Below are 21,103 nucleotides of genomic sequence, written 5' to 3' on the forward strand. Positions count from 1 at the left end.
AGGTCACATGAAAGCAGCAGTATTGGCGAAGAGGACGAGTGAAGGTGACTGCAGGGGAGAACGGAGACCTTCAAACAACTGTGAGAGCTTTCACAGGTGAGCAGAAGCTCCTTCCCACTCCTATTTCTCCCGGAGTGGCCATCGCCACCACACCCATGGCCCAGCGGCCGTAAGCATTTGCCGGAGAGGGAGTGCTCCCGCCTCCCCTTACTTCCTTAGCCTTTCCTCCTCCATTTATTTCCTTTGGGTTTTCCCCTTTGATTAAACTTCTGGCATGTAGGAATGTTTAATAATAATAACAACAACTCATGGGAGATGATATTTATAAAATCTATTACTCTTTTTTTTTCATTTTTCGTAAGACCTTGAGAGAAAATCTTGAACTACGTTTTTCCTTTCCTTTAAAAACAGAAAGAAAAAGCATAAGGAGCAGTTAACAAGTTTTCAAACCACCAGTGTTTTATTTGGTTAGTTTATTAAACACCTTTAAGACAATTAATTTTGGTCTGTACCATTCTATAAAATAATTCAAGTTCTGAACAAACCTCCAATACATAAAGCAAAGTTACTTTTACCATACGCAAATTTCAGGTCAAAATACAACACTCTGTTTTCTTACATTTATAAAACCCAGTCAAATACAAACACATTAAAAAAGATAAAACACTTTCACTGATCCTTGGTACAATATTACAGCACAATTTGCACAGTGGCAACTAAGTCCCCAAAGCACAAGTCAAATACTTTAAAAAGGGAACCTCCCTTTAGTCACCCAACATTATACTGAACACGTAAACGAAGCGAGTGCTACTTAACCCAGGAAAATTCTCGTGTCCCTTTTCATACCGTGTGTGAGCCGCAGAGCGATTCTGCAAGGGAGGTTACTGGGAAGTAATCAAACAGCTTTCCTGCTTTGCTGTTAGAATGTTATGTGCAACTGCTCCATGAAAATAAATAGATGGAGGTGGACCAGACTTGGCGCTGGGCAATTTATGGCAATTAAAGTAAACCAAGAAATGTGTATTTTTCTAATAACAGATCATAAAACTCTTTTTTAAAAAAAAAAAATCAATACCAAATTATCTGTGAGTACAATTGGGGTAACTGCCTTTTTCTTCACTTTCAAGACATCGAATGTAGACACAGAGTGTTTTCAATTGTTGAGTTTGTTCCATTGCAAAACCCAGTGTTTCAGCAATAGGTCAAAGTACCATGAAAATTGCACGTTTTTCTTCAATTATGAGAACACATGGTAGCATGCAATGATCGTTTGTTACCACGCCTAAAAGCTTGCACTTACACTAACCTATGAACCCTGTGGGATTTCTTACGAAACAGAAGGAACAAAAATTAAAATACAAACATAAAGTGATAAAACTGAAGTGTCAGTTGACAAACATTCCCAGGAAGGTTCTACTTAGCAAACCTTACAGTAACACCTCGAGAAGAGAAAGTAAAATCAGAGCAGTAACAGAAAGGCTGATGTATCAAACTGGGGTTACACTTTGCATAGGCAGTCAAGGCAATTGCACTGCAGTGTAACTAAAGGGTATTTCTGCTCGCAGTTCTGCAAACTCCTCGGTTCCCCCACCCCCAGACCACTAATTTTACTTACAATTCAATTGTAAGTTCAGTTAATTTAGTCTCAGCTAATGTGAAAATGTGTACATAATTAAATAGAAAAATACACTAATGGATCTAACTTTCCTCTCCTCCCTCCCCCAATCTCACGTCATATCCACTGGGACACCACACACTCTCCAGAACTTGCCCTGTTCACATTAGTTATGATCCCGACGGAATGAAGGAGAATTGCATACTGCACGCGTAGTACCTATTGAAACAATGCTCGAGTGTGAACAATATAGGCTGGAACCAGTTTGAAAAATGCCAGTGAGGTACAGCAAAAACTTAATTTGCTAATTTAGTCTTTTAAGTGCAACTGGAACACTGCGTACTGCCCTTCTCCAAAAAGATCTCTCCATAATTAAGCTATTGGGCTTATTCCCTGAAAGCTACATACCCATGCCGTAACTCATTATATTGACTTAATGCAAATATTTGTGGGGGAAAATTAATTTGCAGGGTTAATTAAAATACTATCTAATGATAGTAAAGGGATCAACCATGGAAAACTTGGTAGCACACGTTTTTAAAAATATTTCCAATAATTCCAACACAAAACTGCAAGTATATTTTGAAAAATGCATAGAAACTCTGTCAATAGAAAAATCCCCACTAAAATTACACAACTAAGCAATTTTAATCTAAATATTTTATGTGCTTTTCCTATAAAGGCCACTTTGACATACAAATACAAAAAAAAAAGAAGTTTTTCCCCAAAACAAATTATTTGTTCCTCAATTAAAAATACCGAATATGGAAGCATAACAACCCTCTCACATGCCAGCTGCTCATCTGCAGTGGCCACTTCTGAAGAAGAAAAATCTCAAAAGAATTTCAATTACCAAAAGAAATAAGAAACACCTTCAGACTTTGTTCTGCCTAGCACTAGGAAAAACCTAGAGTTAGGAATGGAAGAGGCTGAACCCCTTACACTGTGTATGCTGGGGAGAGAAGGAGTACACAGACGTCTGCAGAGAGATTTTCTGTTTGCGTCCCGTGTTATGCACCGAAACTTCTTTTTGAGATCAGAGAAATAAATCAAGGTTAACTTGAACTAAAGAAAGACAAAATAGGAAACAGAGTTAGGAGGGAGAAGCAGCGTGAGGTACAAGGTGGGTTAAGTAAATGACAAATACAGGCCGACTACTCAGAAGAATGCATGTAAAGGTGAGAGGACATGATCAACTGGTGGAGAAGAGCTACTCACGGGATGTAGAACCAGGCGTAACAGTGTACTGGTTTTATTAGTGTTTAATAGCAGGAAGAAGAGGAACACAAGGAACAAACTTCACTGCAAAAAGGAAGCAACAGGAGAACAAAGAACCTTTACCAGCAGTCCTGACCACATGGGCATTTATCCCTGAATTGCCATGGAAGCAGCAAAATCAAACTCACACACACATGCACAAGCAGTGAGATGAAAACTTACTTGGACTGGATTTGAGACGTCACAGGTATTCTTTACTGTAAGCACCAGACCCACAACTGAACAACACAGCAACATAAAAGCAAGACCTACATCTACCTGGAGGGGCACGGCAAACCCAAAACGCCTGACGTGCTCGAGAGCCAAGAGATGCAAACGTCATGAAGTGGCCCCTAACTAACAGTGGGTAAGCCACACGGGCGGGCTTACAAGACCAGCTCAGGTCCACAACAATACGAGACCGACAGAAGGGATTCCCTTTGACAGCACGTCATTCAAAACATGGAATAAACTGACAGGCGAGACAGGGAGGGAAAGGAGGAAAACCAGTGAACAGGAGGTGATTTGGATGCAAGATTCCTGGGCAGCCATGAGTACAAGTTCTCCTAACCTTGGACCAAGGACTGGATCTGGAAGGACACAAGAGCCACACGTCTTCTGTATCACAAGGAATTCAGCTCTCTAGTGTGCTACATTGCATAGTTTGATTGAGGGCAAAGAGCATTTACGTCTTATTTTTCCCTGTTTTTAACAGAAGTAACTCAACATACTTGGGTCAGAGCATTCCAAAGCCTGGCCCCAAGCGATTCATGGATTCATTTCTAAAGCAACACAGGAAGATTTTGGGGTAAACACGTAAACAAATAAAAGCAAAAACTTGGTTCCCACACAAAGCACAAAGACCCACAGACAACGTATGCACAAAAAAGACAGCAACCTGATGTCTGGAGATGGGCCAAGTTCAAACATCAACCTGCTGATCCTTCCTGCTGCTTCAGACAGGGCAGGAGTATGATTTTTTAATGTCCTCCACAGAATGAAAAACTTTCAGCCATGTTGTTACAAATCCCTAAACTGAACTGATGATACGGATTAAACAAAAATAAAGACAGCACAGTAAGGATGACAACTAAGTTCCCACATGGGACTAAAATTCAGCTCTCTACTCCATGGCTTGCATCTACAAAAGCCCTCTCCTCAGATCCACCAAGTTGAGGTCACTAACCATGGCAGCAGTTGGTAGCTTCCCTCCTTCTACCTCCTGACCACCCACAGCACGGGGCGGTTAAACCCTCCGGGGTGAACAGACCTTGCCAGCCACGTGTGTGCCTCCGAGAGAAGGGCAGAACAAACGAGGTCTGGGGCAAAACCCTGGCCCAGCATCCAGATGCTCCGACACCCATAGAGGTCAGCACGTCCCAGAAACACAGGGAACACCACAGAGCCGGGTCCTGGGACCGAGCCCAAGAAGATTAATATCTGCGGAACAGCCACCATGATGCTAACAGAAGGCTCTGGAATTAGCAGCTAATTGGTACAGCCTGCAGAGACCTGAATAGCTCCTTGTTTTACTCCTACTTTGTGCATGGCCAGTAAGAGGTTTGCTACATTTAATTCAAAGTTAATATGAGCTGCTACTTAAAATTTTAGAGAAAAATGTTCACTGTGAAGCATTTCTTGATCTTGCCTTTACAAAGAAAGAAAAAAGGCAGCATTTTCCCATTACATTTTGCATTATTAAGGCCTCTGACAGTCTGGAAGCTTGTCTTTATGAAAAGGGATGTTTTTAAAAGGACTGAATACTAAAAAAAAAAACAACCCAAACCCAGAGAACAAACACAAGCTGATTATCAGCTTACATTGGTACCTTAAGAAGTCAAGCACAGTGTGAGGAATTAAAAAATATGTCAAAATAGCACCTTTAGAAGCAGAAGAAAACACACTTTTTTTTTTTTTAATTCTTCAAGCTAAGCATAACCCTACATACCTGAAGATCCCAAAGAAATGGGCAAATACATAATCTAATCTCAGGTATGGGAGGTGGGTATTTATTTGGACAGTTTTTCCTCTGTAGGTGAGTAAACGGGAACTACAAGGGAAAAAAATCCAGATTATATATTACAGAAAACTCAGTGAATCTCTCTGTTGAGATAGATAATGGATCAAGTTCACAGGCAAAACAGTGCAGAGTCGAGGCAGAAAGACAACTATCTGATCTGTCCTTAAAAGAGCAGAGACTTCTAATTTTTAAACAGTTTTTTTTCTTATTTAAAAGTTGTCAGGACAGTCTTTCAATTGCTTCTCTCATTTACAAGTATAATAGTTACTTTCAAGTAATATAAATTTTTATTTACTTTTTACAGCAGCTGCAGGTCAACCTTGGTCTTTTCGTACAGAAACATGCATTTAAAGTGAAATTAAAGTAAACTGTCCTTGGGCAATGGCATCGTTCTGCCCTCCTTCTTGTCTGCTTTCAGTTTTTTTTATTGAAGGACAAAATGCAATTTAAAACAAAACAAACAAAAAAAAAAGATTTGACAAAGTGCAAAGAAAAAAAAAATGAGGTAGCTGGGAATAGGGGCTTTTCCCCACGGACAAGGCAGCAGACTTCCAGCCACAAGTAACGCATACACAGAGTGGGCTACGCGTGTTCTACATACGGGATCGCTTGCAGGTGTTCAGGTGATCTCTGACCTGCAGCCTTTAGTTTGAGAAGCCTGATGAAAAGTCATTCACCGTGTAGTAAGTTCTCTCCCCACATGCACCGAGCGGAGTTAAGGACAGAGATGTGCAAAAAGCCGGTGCAAAGAGAGATCGAGTGTGTGGACATCCTCCAGCCCACAGGAGCTCATCCAGTGGTCACTGGCAAAAGCAACACATTCAGAAGTAAATTTGGGGCAGGAGTGAAAGCAAAATCCTGTTAATAAGAGCAAAAGACAAAACAACTGAGACCAGAAAGCAGCATTTTGCTTGGGGTATGCCCAGCAATCAGCATTCGATGGTTTGACAGGGCTTTGGGGGTCAGGTCTCTCCAGTCCTCTCTGGCACTCAACATGTCTGCAGCTGGGCAACGTCGCAGCCACGTTCCCAAACACCGAGGGGTGGCAATCACTCCAGCTCTGCGCCAAGAACGGCCTCTTGTCCCACTGGATGCACACAGCAAGGCCATGTGCAGTATTAAGGAGAATTTTGGTTTACTGACACTTTTCCTCCCCCCTTAGCACTGTAATGCTACAGGTTGCTGTTTACAGCAATTAAACTAAGATACAATAGAATACTCACCACACATTGCAAAATATCGTCTCAGACCCTTAAATACAAAAAAGTTTCAATTATAAGCAGCAAATCATCAGGTTTTGGAAGTCAGGGAGAAAAAAAAAAACACAATTGACTTAGCAGCTGTTTCCCCTAGCAAACAAAAGCTAGAAAAGATCCCAGTTTCTCCAAACAATCCAGAAGAGTGCTTTGGACTAGTTTAAGATTGGTTCTGAGAGAGACTGGAAGTATTTCTTAAGAGGGTACTCCTTGGCTTCCCTTCAGAAATAAACATTAAAACTGTTAAAAGAACAGCTTTCAAGAATATCAGCTCTGTTCAACGTGACCAGCTTGCCAGACACCCCAGTGTACTGGTTTACTTATTCTAGTAATCAAGCAGACTTCGCTTTTTAAGACTTAAAAATAGCAAAACAAGCAACTACGGATGATAATGCTTTCCTGCTATCGCGTGTAAATTAACAAAACAGATGCTCCTAGCGAAGCTTTAGCATGTGAGATCCCTTAGGTGAGGCTCTCAAGAACAGCCAGGGATAAGGTTTTTGTAGCACGCTGCCTATTGCGTACTGAAATTCAGACTCTCCAAAAGTCTAATATTTTCCTGCTTTCATCAGGTGCAATATTGTTCCACAGGGTTTTTTTTTGTATTCTGAAGATAGTAGAGGTGGCGGCACGCTAACAGAACGCACAGAAATTATACCTGTGAAAGCAGCCCACTGCACAGCCTGCTGAAATGGGATCTTTCAGGCTCTGACTGGCTTTAGAGCTACAGAGGAAAGAAACTCGCCCTTAATAAAAACAGAGGATGTCTTAGCATTAACTGAAATGAAAGGGAGGAGGAAAGGCAAAGAAAAAAAATAAATCAAGGGCATTAGGTGGTGATCCAAAAGCACTTCATATTTTAAAAAGTAAAACTACATTTTCATGTTTTATCAATAATGTTACTTACACTGGGGATGCTTCTTTCTGTCTTATTGTTGTAATCAGATCCATCAGCTTTTGCAAGGGCTCAGTACAGCCTCATTTCGTTATGAAACTCAAGGGCACAGGTAGGCAACGGCACTGAGCACGTTCATGTACTGATGCGCTCTGGCACGGGGTCACTATTCACATGAAACCCTGCAAAAAAACTAGGCAACAAGATTCAGCCTTTTACACTGAAAAGTTCCAATCTTCCAGATCACTTTTCAAGACATTTCAATAGATTATTTTAAATAACCTTCAAATTTTATTCTAAACAGATCCTTTATGTATTTTAATTATTTTTACAACTAATAAGCAGCTACCTAGAATAAACCATTTTTAAAGATATCTTTAAGATTTTGTATTACCAACAAATTTACAACATAATCATCTGCTGGTAGCAGTTTATACTTTAATGCTCCTATTATCTTTAATCCCCTTTTGCAGATGTTTATCTAGTTAGGCACTTTGCATGGTTTTAATCTATTATTTTAGCTTTCCCGTTAATAAAAAAAAATTAAGAGAATTGGTTACTGAAGTACAACAGATTACAGAGTTATGCAAGGCATGGCTGATCAGATATCACCTTAAAGCCTGGCTGCAATCCATCATAGAGGAAGGAATTTCTCAGAAAAAAAAAACCCCACAGGGATGCTGGAGAGCAGGTGCCTGACCTATCAGTAAACTTCAGAACACACAATGTGACCTCTACGGAAAACAAGCAGAATTTCTCCTAAATCTTACTGCCTTTAGAGCGGTATCTCCAAGTCAGCTTTTACTGACTCACCTTCCCAACCTTAAGTGATCAGACAGCTCTCCTTACTTTTCTTTCAGAAGTAGCGTGCCATGAAAACACAGATCCTCCTGACGCAGCTCTCAACTCCAGTAACGAACACGGAAGAGCAAGAGAAAATGGCAAATGTCAAAAGGCTACAGCCTTTTGAGCTGACGACTGAAACGCAGGCCTGTGCTTGTTCCTTAACGGTAAAAGGAAATACCAAGGCAAGATGGAAATAGTAGCTTCTAACTGCTAAACAAACACATACGTAATTCACACCCCTCCCACAGACCTGAAGATGCTGTGTAAGTACTCCAAAGGAGTTAAGAGAACCCAGTTCTTGGTGCTAACATTAGAGGCACAAAGGATCCACACCCCAAATTAAACGTAACTCCTGGAAAGCATCGCTGCGAGCGGCACCAAACCACACCGTAGTTACAATCTTCAGGACACCTGTGTCCCTGGGTGTAGTCACACCTCCCGAGACACAGCTTTCCTTCTGCAGATAAGATTATTTCAAACAAATTGCACTTTATCAAAATATTTATAATTTTAAATACTAAAACCTGTCGTCAGCTGCCTTTTATTACATACTTGCATGGCACTGGTGCTCTCACGAAGAGCAAAGTGTCCATATGCATCACACGCAGTGATGTCTCGAGGCAGCTGTGAAGAGTAACACAAACCTGCAGAACAGTATTAAAAAAAAAGTAAAGATGTGTAGTGTTTTAAATAGCATTCATTAAAAAAAAAAAAAAAAAAAAAAGAATCACTGCTCTTTTTTGGAACACAGTGAATTTTCAGCATCTCCGTATTTTACTAGAACGGCTGAGTTACTGTTACGTAGAGAGGAAACCGAAAGCTCAGCACCTGTAACAGCTTGCATTTCTTACTGCACCCTGCACTTTGTATGGCCAATACGTGTTACCAGAGCCTGCGCAGGCTGTACGGTCACAGGATTTATGGAACCGAGCCGAGAAACTACAGTTAAAACAGGGAAAAAATGCTCCCTAAACCCCTCACTTTTGAACTTCTGCATTTACCAAGTCATGCAAGCACAAGAAATATTGCAAAAAAGAAATCAAGCTGCCTAGTGTTTTCTGGAAGGGGAGTTTACAAAGCAAGCCAGGTGCTTCAGTCGCTTTGATGAAAAAACTCCTATTTTCAGCCAGAACTCTGCTTCAGAAGGCAGGCTGTGTGATGTGCAAGTTTTGTGCAGTCAAAAGGAAAAGGGATACAGCCTGCTCACAGTTATTAGTGAGCAGATTTTGCAAATCTGCCTTTGCTTTCAGATGTACACTATCCTTTTGTGTAATCTCGTACTAATTTGCCTTCAATTTAAAGATGAGATCCCCTCAAAGCTACAGAAAGCCACTTGACCAGGAGTAGCTGAGTTGCTACAGCATTTTCACAATTTTTGAAACTTAAGGAATAACTGAAAAAATATTTGAGGACAGGTAGACCTTGCAGTGGTATAACAAAACAGAAGGCTCTTCCGGACGCCTCTTTTTTCAGGTTGAGAATTTGAGATCCAGCACTGACTCTTTAGGAACATGAGCACCTCACAAGGCCAGGCCTTGTGTGGCCTCCCTAAGATACCCATGAAATTTATTTTGTGAGAGCACCAGCACTTCAGACCTTTGCTTCTGCAATCACCTTTCCCGCTGTGCAGAGCAGCCGCAAGACTACACGCGTAAAACAAGGCCAGGACACTGTTTTGTGCTTCCGGTATTATCTCCTTTTTTCCCCCTAACCGTACACTCAAACTTTTGATTCTACCCTTCAATTAGAAATCCCAGAGTTTTTCAAAATAATCTGTGGCACATGGAAAAAGGAAGGGAAAACTTCTTTTGGGGAGGGGGGGGCAGGATTGTGGTAAGAGGTGGAGTGAGAGGACAAAAAGGCCACCGCTGTTCCCACCCTCCACAACCCCCACCCCGTATTTGGTGATTTTCTGATTACAGTGGCTGGGGTTTGTACAATTCTACAGCAGGGGGAAGGAAACGGCACAGAGGCCAGCTGTCCCCCTCGTACACCACCACCCGTACAACCAGGCTCTCCCTGGAGAAAGGCAATCCCTGGCTCCCAAGCCTTGCTCCAGTTTGGGAGACACTTGAGCCTGGGTATTACACATCTCAAGAGATGCACTCGTCACCGGGCTTGAAGATCAGAACCAGGCAGAGAGACAGACACAAGCCAGACCCCCGAAAGACGCACCCCTTCCCTCCTACACACACAGAACATCTCCTGCATCAGCCCCAAAGACAGAACGGTCCCCATCCCCCTGAAGCAAGGCCAAGGAAGGCAGTTTTGAGATACTGGGAGTACTTACATCTTCAGCTTGAGCATGCACCCAAAACTCCAGAGAGACAACGTCTCCAGAGACTTGGTCCCTGGCCAACAACCGCGCAGAAAGCGCCAGGAGTACAGGCATGCCAAGAAACTGAGCTTGAAACTGTTCTAGGTGAAGAGGCTTAAACTTCTTGGTCAAATGTCACCGAGTGGATTCGTAACACTCCAACTACCAGCAGATGCGTTCGTTTTATTTATGTTTTTTTTTTTAAAAGTAACAATACTTAGTGTTAATTCACCTTTAAGTGTAAACATTACGTTCAGTAATTTAAACTGCAAAACACTGCTAGAGTATATATGATTTGATTTATTATGTGCATTTATTACTTCGGTTTGCTGGATGCTGAATGCCCTCCAGTGTACTAGTAACCTACAGGGACTCATGAGATAGCAGCCTGCAATATTCTGAATAACATTTTCAAAAGTTCTCTAAGCCACTTAGAAAACTGAGTTCAAAAGTGAAATAGATACTTAGGAACATTCATCACTTCTGAATATGGGATCTTGGCACTTTGTCTAAGAAAAAAAAAAATCGAACGATGAAAGATTTTCAAAAAAGGGAAGTTTTACAAATAAACTAACAGCACTTGATCTATTTCACAAGACAGCCAAGGATGGAAATAGTGGTTCACATTTCTGTAGTAAAGCATTATATATAAATTTAAAATCTAAAAACATATATATACACACACACCAAGTTAACTGCAATGCATAAATCTATAAACTTTTTAATATGCCAACTAATGTAGGTCAGAAATTTGATGGATATGGTTCAAGTTTTGCAGCACTTCAGCACTGTAAAAAATAAAAGAAATAAATAACGGTCAATGGACTGGCTGCTGCCCTCCCCCCCGCACCCCCTTGCTCACAATCAGAGTTATTCCCACCACACATCAGTGCTACAGAAGGACTGAGCAGAAGTAAGTTTCAGCATGTCTCTTCAAGGAATATTTAGTTAAATACGGCTGTTTTTTACCATTTTGGGATCGTATTTCAGCAGCTCTGAGGTGATTCAATAAAGATGCCAAGGGATGAGACTAACACACCCGAGGGCAGAGATGGGCTTGTCTGAGGCCCACAGAGCTGCCGAGTGGGAAGTGCTGTACGTAGTTATAATACTGCTGATACGGGCAGGAGGGCTTATTTCTATTTCCATCTCTCTCATTTTAATCCCTTTCAATAAATACAGGTTACATCCCACCCACCACAACATGAAATAAAAAATTGAGGTAAAACCGTTCTACCAGCTGATTTTGACGACAAACAAAAGTCAATTAAATATCGCTACTGATGTGAGCGAGACTTAGCAAGAAATAAAATGCAAGATACTAAGTTCTTCACTGTAACCACACCATAAAACCTAGCTTTCAAAGTCAGACAGCTGTAAACAAGACTGCACCTTAGCACGGAAATCATTAGTAAACCAACTTTTGATCCCAATTTAAAGTCGCTGTACAAATTTTCCTTACTCTTAGTTCAAAAATCATGTTTTCTGCAAAACAAATATATCCTTGTCATGTTTCACCTTTGTTCTAACAGAGCTACATTGCACCTTTCTATACTCCTCAGTCTTAAAAACCTTTCTTAGTTTGTAAGCTATCTGAAGTCAAAAGGAACACAATCTATCTTCTTTAATTTGTCAAGTTTTGTTGTCTTTTACCAAAAGCAGCAATCATCATTACCAGTTCCAAACACCGTTTCCCTGTTTAATTGAAGGAAACGGTCACCCAAGCCCACGCAGAAACGCATGCCACCCACCTGTACACCAGTTCATCAGGCTATTCCAATGACAGCATAGAAAAAACACTTTACTTCTCTGTAGTATACCGTAGCCATTTCAGATTAGTCCGTTTTAAATATATTAAAAATATTTGTAGGAATGAAAACATTGCAAATGAATGAAAAACAGTATGTACACACCTCCACCATTTTTAGGCACAGACCTTAACTTTTGAGGAAGGACTAGAAATAAAAGGTGCAACAACCAACATCTCCTACGGCATTACGGTCGAACAAGTCTTTGCAGTACACCAGGGAGGTTGGTTATCATATAGCTTCTGTGCATTAGAGCTATCCAGTCCAAGATAGCATGTTTATTCTTATCAGCTCCCCTCAGGGGAAACGCATCTTAAATCTTTTTTTGCTTCTCAATAAACTTCGCCACAGGAATACCAATTCCCACCAGCTTCAGAGACAAAAAACCTCCTTCAATAACATGGTTTAAACTCCAAATGGTTACGACTGAAGGTGTTTCCTCATTCTCCGTCTTATTTTCCCCCCTCTCTTCTTTTTAATGTATACTTAAGTTATTTGTTCCCAAAACAAGAACTGAGACTCAAGCTTTTTAAGCATTTGAAACAAAAACAGTTACCATACCAAAGCACAGCATACAGTGTAAGTTTCAGCTGTAATTTCTCAGCTTTTCCTTTATATAGAGCTATATTATGGTGGACTGCGCAGAATTCTTCCAGTGTCCTCCACTGTCAGCATATGGATCACGGAGAAGGTACGCGAATGCGGAACAATCCTTGTTGAAGCTGCAGTCGAAAAAGCTTGCAGTTTGCAATCCGCAAAGCCGCGCAGCCAGTACGGCGCAGGTCCGATGGAAATAGCGGTTTAGTTCGCTGCCAGGTTCCCGTGCTTCTTTTAAATTCTCTAACGTAGTCATAATTTGTACCTGAATTCACACGTGCACAAAAAAAAAAAAAAAAAAACAGATGGTAGCTATCACCACATTTAACCTCTAATAAGGCAAATACGTGAACAAGAGCATGCACCAAAACACAAATCGATTTCTGGATGTACGATTGAAATTATTGTCCAAAGGAAACTACTGTGACACTTCTTGCCTACTTAAACCCACCACATTTGGAATTTTGCTCTTTCATAGTTTACAGAAAGCCCTGTTACACACTTATATGTACATATGGCCAGGAAAGCACCTACTCTTCCAAATAGTTTTTTACAGTACATGGCCAGATGCTGAAAGCTGGATGCTGAATATGTTTGTTAGTACACATTTATCCAGTTGGGATTTAGAGCCAAGAGCCACAGTCACATCCATATGAACCACTGGGTGATGTCCCCAAAATGCAGAATTACCTGCTTACCGCTGCAAAGGCAGGAGAAACAACCTCAGGCACTAAGACTTTTCCTTGTATTTAAACCAATGCAGTAACAAACTCTTAGTCTTGATGTCTTCTGACCTTCAAACTGCTCATCAACCAAACGCTTACATTCCTGAATTTGTTTCTAAAGAGTTCCAACCTGTACATTTCTCTATGTCCAGCATAATTCCCCTGAAGACAACAGTAATTTAACAGACCATAGTCCCAGACTTTTATTCTAAAAAAAAAGGTCTCATTAGTGCCAAGTATTTAAAAGACTGGAAGGAGACAAGCAGCAGGAGGTTATTAGTTCTAATTCTGACCTGTATCGAGATCTCCAATCACATATATGCTGGCTCCAATGGGAACAGCTCCATATACAAAGGAAGAACTAGTTGGGATACACAGGTTCTGGTCATTTAGATAAATCCATCTGTAAAAATAATAATTAAAAGAAAAGGGTATGTGATTTTTATTTAAAAAAAAAAATCCTCGTTCTTTTTGCAACCGTCATATTTGCCTCAAAAGCAGAGCGTACAAGTTAATTTGTTATGTAAAAATCATTGGGAATATTGTCTAGGTCAGCACAGTGCTGGCTTTTCCTAGCCAGGAAAACCAATTGGTATTGCTGTTTGGGAAGTCCAGGATACTTTATCCTGAAGTTACTTTATCTCAGAATTGCTCCACTCATCTGCGTAATCTATCTGGAATAAATTCTTCTTGCAGGCACTCAGTGTGACCTTCTGGAAGATAGCAAGCATGTGAGAGAGCCTTTTCTGCAACAGCAATGCCAGTCAATTTTCCCAGCTTTGTCTTAAAATCAGTAGAGTCATAAGAGCATATAAGTCCCAATAGTCTGTACTAGGAGAAAGAACAAATTGCTATAGCAAGGCCTTGTTACTAAGCAGTGCCTTTCCCCATGTAATTCCTTAACTTCTTTAATTGCACTTTATCAGCAACAAGAAATCCCCAGCCCAGTAAGAGGAATGCAGCACGTGGCAATGCTTAACTTGAAACAGAGGACAGGAGACTGGAAATCCAAATGGTAAGGGATTTGGGGAAAGAAATGCCCATTGCCGGGAATGAAATAGACCTTCCCACTCATTTATCCAGCTCTTTTCAATCCCTTTCTAGCTGCTACCATCATCTTACAAGTCCCCTATATTCACTTTAAGCACATCCTAATTTCAACACTGCATCAGCCTGCTCTTCCTACCAAGCGAAAAGCAGTTTTCCACGCTGAAGCCTGTGGAAAGCAAGTAAGCATGTACCCACCACCGCCCTGGGACACTGGCTTATAGAGATGTCCCATTTACCTAGAGCTGTCAGCATCTTCTCTGTGGTTTGGAAACAAATTTCTACAAAATGCTGCTGCACTTTTGCAGTTGCTGTCACAATTACTATTTATAGACTCTATTTTAGGTGACTGCTCCTGGATCTTTTATTAAATAATTTCCAGAGAACAGGAAAGTCTGCAAAACCTTTGAAAAGCATCTCATGTATTTTCACTGGCACACCTGGTTAATTTGAGGGAAAATGTTAGGAAATATCCGCATGGATATTGCTGACCTTTGAAAGTTCTGCATTATCTTAACTCATGATTCAGAAGTAAACCTCTCTTCTGGCACTGAATGAGGTGCTGCTACGTATCAATTATCTTGGAAAGAGGTACCAATTTTTAAAGGCCAAATGAGAGGATTTCGTCTGTGCCACACACTGAAGGATTAAGATTCTATAGAAAGCAAGGGAATGGTCTGTGGCTGTCACACAGGACGAGAGATGAACTAAGAAGACAGAAAAGGAGAAGCCTGCCACACTGATTCAGAAACCGTTACAGAACAAAACACCTTCATTTCATTAGCTTCTTTCCTTACTGTGGGAAGAGGACACAGCCAGTATTTTCACTGCTTTTTAGCACCAAGTTACCTACAATTACGAAAACTGCATCAGCAGCAGAGATATGCAGGAGGCAGATTGCAATTTCGTTGTCTTCTTTTTTTTTTTAGAAAGTAATTACAGGACCATGTTAAGGAAGAGAAAAAAAATTACATAGGTTTAGTTTAGCTACTGATCAAATCTGGGCTTGGAAAATGCAAACTTCAAACTTGTCTGCACTAAATACTCAAGGTTTTGGAGTTTAAATTAAAAGAAAGTGACGGGGTGGGACCCAAGCATTTTTCTACTGCACATCAAGAAAAGATGATATTGAAGTATCTGTAGTTGCTTGTGAAAATTCATTCTCAACCTTTCTCAACACATACACTTTAAAAAACAGGCACAACTTTTCAGGAACGCTTACGGCAGCTTTAGCAGTTAGAACTAGGAAGGAACAAAGACAGGAAGGGCAAGGGGGTCACGTTTCATCGGAATTTGACCAAGCTCCAGCATAATGTGGGTTGTACCTGTTGTTTGAACAGTATGGAAAAAACACTATGACAAAAAATTCACAATCTTCAAGAATTTGAAAGCAGCCTTTGGAACATAACTCTGGCGTACTTCCCTGGGATGACCCTACTCAAAGCAAACTGAAGAGCAGCAGAGGAGAAGGCATGCACCTCTGTAACGACAGGCAGAAAGGACTGCTCCGAAGCTGAACGATGCTTCCACTCAAATTAAAAAAAAAGAGGAAGGAATATTGATTTGGTTTTCAGCCTTAAAGTGATATAAACAAAAAAAAAAAAAAATCCATGCACACTGCTGTAATTAACAAGCAGGATGGTAACTGTTTTATTTCCAAGCAGGAAGTAAATAAAGATGCGATACAGAACCAAAATATTCCAGTCACGTCACACCTCAAGCTCACACCAGCTGTGAAAGGAAGCCTACAAATGAATGAAAATCTTCTCTGTGTTCCTCTCATCTGACAGGGCTATCAGTCAGCCAGTTAATCTTCTCATTACATTGGCATAAGCACTTTCTTTTGATGAAGTTCCTGCACACTGAATGGGAGTTTTCCTAACTACACATACTATCTTAAAGATTATTTAGTTTACTACTTACATACTGTTGAAAGCGTTCCCTTATTTTTACAATGTTACAGTAGCAAAAAGTATTTTTAAGGAATGTTTACCAAGTACTGCTTCTGAACAAGTCTCTCTCACTTCTATGCCCCTAATACCTGCAAATTTTTATAATGCTTTTGCACCAGGAGCTTGTGAAAAGAAGGAAGAAAGCCTACCCCACTTACAGACCACCAGTGAAAGGCAGCAGCAGCTATACTCAAGGACAGAGCTCCACCAGCAGCTCTTGCAAAGAATCCTAAAGCCAATTTGTGCTCTATTAAATATTCCCAAATATCCACACTGAAAAGGGAAAAAAAAAGAAAAAAAAAGAGTGTACAGATGTCATCCCATTCTCTACACACCTGTGTGACACAAAAAGGCGTATTATAAATGATGGACTTCGGCTGAAGGAAAGACTGACCCACCAAGGTCGTTAACGTGGTGCAGGTTTCCTGCTTTTAATGGAGCAGACCAACACACTTGATCATCGAGCAAAGGATCCCTTTGCATCTTCATCTCCCACTTTCACATTTTTTTAAAATCTATTTTTAGCTTGATCCACATTTTATAAAACAGGATACAATGTACAAAAAGTTCAATCCACAGCCTTTGGGAAAAAAAAAAAATCTACATCCTGAAAAAACCTGCAGTCTGACGTACATATTTTCTGTCCTCAGTTCACTTAAATTCACTCACGTACACGACTCTAAAGACAGGCTGGCAAAACATTTATTAATTGAAAAAAAAAATCTCAGTTACAGAAGTATTTCAAATATGAGAATTATTGTGTGTGCTACTATTCCGTCTCACTTCATTTATCTTATTGCTTCTTTACACAGTACAGCTTAACAGGAGTCTCAAAGTTTTGGTTTTTTTTTTGCTAGCGTGAACATTTCAGCATGTCCCTAGTCTTTAGAAAAGTCTGTGTCACGGTTAAGAATAACAATTTCCAAAGACTGTACACAGTGAATTATTCTGGAGTAAGTTACTGTCAAAGTAAGCAACATTAAACAAGTCCAGTCCTTTAATCCAAGCCAAGCCAGAATTATGCCGTTTATATGAATTAATAGGTTTATATACTGATGTAAGTACATACTTAGGCATATACACTAAGGCAAACCTGTAAATCAGATCCTCATGGACTCTGGATGCCTAGGATGATGCTTGATCCTGTACTGTGAGGTAATGACAGCTAAGGTATATACAAAAAATAACACGGATCACACACGTGTGCATTGCTGCACGTACCTGTAAACCAACAATATCTGATGGCATCATTCTACCTGATGCAGAACTCTATCATGTTCACTTTCTTTATGAGTGGAAATAACTTTTTGTACTGTAAGTTCAACTATATTTTGAAGAGAGGTCCCTTTATGGCTGCTTTCTCTCTTTGCCACACAGGTTCAACCGCTCAGGTCTGCCAGTCACTGCCACAGCCACCCTGAAAGGCACCCATCCTGCGCAGCACCCCGAGGGTACTGAAATTCGGGGTAACCGTTAGACCCCACGGCTCTAGGACATAACGTGGTAATGCTGCACCCTCTTCTGGCCAGGAACCCCCTCCAGCCTCCTGGGGCTGGAACCGGGGGCCTTCCAAACCGGAGAGCGGAGGCACAAACCCCAGCTAGCAGCACCTGAAGCAGCGGCCATCGTCGCAGTCTTTGCTGGCACTCCGTTTCCAAAGGAAAACACCCAACCTGTGAACCACCTGCAGAGCAAATTTATGCTGAGTTAAGTTTCTAAGCTCACATTCTGTGCAGTGGCAAAGCGGAAAGGCAAAGTCTGAATATCTCGGCAGCCCTCAACGTGCATCTCCTGCGGCAACTGCAGGCTCACATTATGCGCTGCTGCCTCACCCTCGTCTGCGCCAGCTCAGCCCTCGTGCTGTTCGCACAATATATGAGGTGCTAGAAGAAGAGCTGAAGCAACTGCATTTTTATTCTAACTTTACTTGAATCCTGTAACACCCCTGGGATACCACCAAGCAAAGACACACATGGACACAGCGGAAACACTGCCGGGCAGGCGTCTGTGCTGCAGTCAGCAGACGGCACCAAGGAGTCACCTGCAGCACCCAGGCTGGAACCTCCCAGCTTTCTCAAACGCCACTTTATGAAAGCTCAATCCGTATCAACCAGTGAAACAGGTTTACAGTCACTGGTGAGGAATCGTGAGCTGTTACATATCACCTTTTGCAGAACAGAATCAGCCTGGAAATAGTTCAGGCAAACCAACTAAAAATAGCAAGCAGGAGATAGGGAAGGACTTCTTTCCAGAGTTCCTTCCTTTTCAAAGGCTCTTGCCAAAAAGTTCATCAGTTTTTAGCATGTCCCCATGCCCCCATAAGGCTGGCAAATGCTAGAGAGCATCAGTAGTAACAGCCTTTCTTATCTGTGTCCTTCCTATAACCGCTTTCAATAAAGTTTTTTCTCCAGCTTCACTTGATTATAGCTAGTTTAGACATCACTTTGAACGATACAGCAGACCTCTTCATACAGAAATCAAGGTCTCCTTACATCCATGTCTTGTAAGAAAATTATATGATAAACTTACATCTACTGTTCTATTTTTGTGTGCTTTTACACAAGTCAGTCATAAATCAGCCTTGATCTTGTAATACAGACCCTCCACTGTCAACAAGCCTTGAGACATCTGACCACAAAGTCTTTTTTCAATTTTATCATCCCATTTTTAGTTATATGCAAGAGGAACCAAAGCCCATCAGTTATGACTGGCGAATAAGGTGACTATACACAAAATTCTGTCTAACATTTCGGATAGTTACCACATGCAACAAGGTGGATTCCAATACCAGAGCCAAGAGATAACAAATGAAGTCATCAGAAGCAGATTCAAAACAAACTAAAGGAGATCAGCCGTGCACAGTGTGTCAGGGTGGCTGTGGAACGTTTAGCATCCATAGTGTCTCTCCTATGGCAAAAGCCTACAAATGTTCAAAAAGCAATCAGCTATAAACGCTTGAAACAAAAATGCACAAAATTTCTTATCTCTAGCTTAGGAATTTCCTACCTGCAAATCCCTAGAGATAGGGCTGGATCACGGAGAAGTATCCCTATACATAATCACACTCCCCCAGGAGCACCCACGAGGAGCCATGGGCATGAGCACGGGTAGGGGGCAGCAGCACCCTGCGCTTGGGGAAACCGCAGGGTGCAGGGGAAGAACCAGGCAGACAAACGACCCGTACCATCAGGGTGTTTCTCCCGCTCAGGGGCACCCAAGACAGATGTGGTGGCCGAGGGCTTTAGGCTTGGTACCTTAGAGGGACAAGTGACGAAGCAGACGGACATTTGTTAACAGCCGTACTGGATCGTAATAGGTAAAATGAGGAAGAGAGACGCATGGCAAAGATCTACTATGCTTTGAAGTGCTGAAGCAACGCAGGGGGAACAGACAGCTAAGTGCATAACGCACGTATTTTCTACGTTTATAGCTGTAGCTACTTACCTTTTAAACTCATCATGATAAAATTCAGATTTGCATGTGACCATCTCACTGGCTTGGCTGTCATCACGACTCCTGACCCCACCAAATACATAAAGCTCAGAGGCAACTCCACAGGCCACTGCCCCAAATCTGAGAATCAAAATGAGAAAAAAAAATAAATGCAATATATCAAGACCATTTAACATACCCTTCTGAATTCTCTCAATTTTTTACTTTTTAATTTTTTTAAATTTATATACACACAAACACTCCTTATATGCTCAGCAAGATGAGACGAGCCATGAACATGAGTTGTAAGCGCCTAATTCAGACCATGTAAAAGAACAAAACAGAAAAATATTTATCTCTGGAAAAATTCTACTTTTCCAATTGAACTATAATTTCTAGTTTTCATTTTGCATCAGAGAAGTATTGCTTGTAACGTCAGCAGTGTATTCCTACAAAAGTTTTATTTATTGCTGGGATGCTTATCTGTACTCAGCCACACGTTGGCATTGTAACTACAGGCCACCGTGATTCAGACAGACCTGGCGAAATTCATAGGGCTCCCTAACAGCCATCTTCAGGGATTCATCAGAGAAAGGACAACCTCCTCTGATTAGAATGTTAAAAAAGTTGTACACAGCAATCCAGTTCCCCCTTCCGTTTTCACTCACCTTCTCTCTTTCAGAGGACAGATTGCTGTCCACTGCTGCGTTCTAGGGTCGTAACACTCAACAGATTCAAAGAGTTTTCCGTAGGAGCCTCCGCCCATTGCATAGATTTTCTTCTTCATAGCTGCATAGCAGCCAATCTTGTGGAAAAAAGGAAAAGTACATCTAAAATGGCACACAGATGCAGCGTATCGAAAGCTCAAAACTCACTATACAATATCCACACATGTATATATGTGGGTTGCCTGTATCGTATGTCAAACAATGCTACACAAAAATTCTCAGCCACAGTTTTGTTTCAGTATATAAACAAAGAAGCTGCTCTCTCTTATTCCATTTTGAGACTATTTGTTACAGCTTCTACTTGAAGCAAAAGGTTGAAATATAAATACATATATATATAAATGTTGGCATTAACTATTTAACAATAAGTAATGCACAACACACAATGTAGTTCTCACCTTTCTAACCATGGTCAAGTCTGGCTGCTTGGTCCAGGTCCGGCTATAAATATCATAGCTCTCCATAGAGATCAGCTCCCTTTCACCATCCTCACCTCCCAGGATATACAGAATCCCATCAATCTCTACCACACCAAAGTTATGCCGTGCCTAAGGAACAAGTAAAGCCAACATTGTCAAACTTAACTGCCACTGTGAATAAATCAACAC

The 21,103-nt window shown here is 41.0% G+C and overlaps 1 protein-coding gene and 1 long non-coding RNA gene across 2 annotated transcripts in view; one reads left to right on the forward strand and one right to left on the reverse strand.

Annotated features, from left to right (window-relative positions):
* Positions 1 to 10,500, forward strand: LOC147599085 (uncharacterized). Its single transcript, XR_015260022.1, has 2 exons — positions 1 to 96; positions 7,904 to 10,500. It is a non-coding gene; the product is annotated as an uncharacterized LOC147599085 (long non-coding RNA).
* Positions 10,501 to 10,646: 146 nt separating this feature from the next.
* GAN (gigaxonin) overlaps positions 10,647 to 21,103 on the reverse strand; it is a 28,163-nt gene continuing 17,706 nt past the window's right edge. The window contains exons 7-11 of the mRNA XM_086758217.1: positions 20,894 to 21,043; positions 20,436 to 20,572; positions 19,780 to 19,908; positions 13,630 to 13,739; positions 10,647 to 12,876 (exon numbers count right to left, since the gene is read on the reverse strand). Of these exons, the coding sequence (XP_086614343.1) occupies positions 12,695 to 12,876; positions 13,630 to 13,739; positions 19,780 to 19,908; positions 20,436 to 20,572; positions 20,894 to 21,043 (708 nt within the window). The 3' untranslated portion in view covers positions 10,647 to 12,694. The remainder of the gene's footprint in view (positions 12,877 to 13,629; positions 13,740 to 19,779; positions 19,909 to 20,435; positions 20,573 to 20,893; positions 21,044 to 21,103) is intronic.

The sequence above is a fragment of the Chlamydotis macqueenii genome, chromosome 13 (assembly GCF_036417535.1).
Source record: "Chlamydotis macqueenii isolate bChlMac1 chromosome 13, bChlMac1.mat, whole genome shotgun sequence".
NCBI lineage: Eukaryota > Metazoa > Chordata > Aves > Otidiformes > Otididae > Chlamydotis > Chlamydotis macqueenii.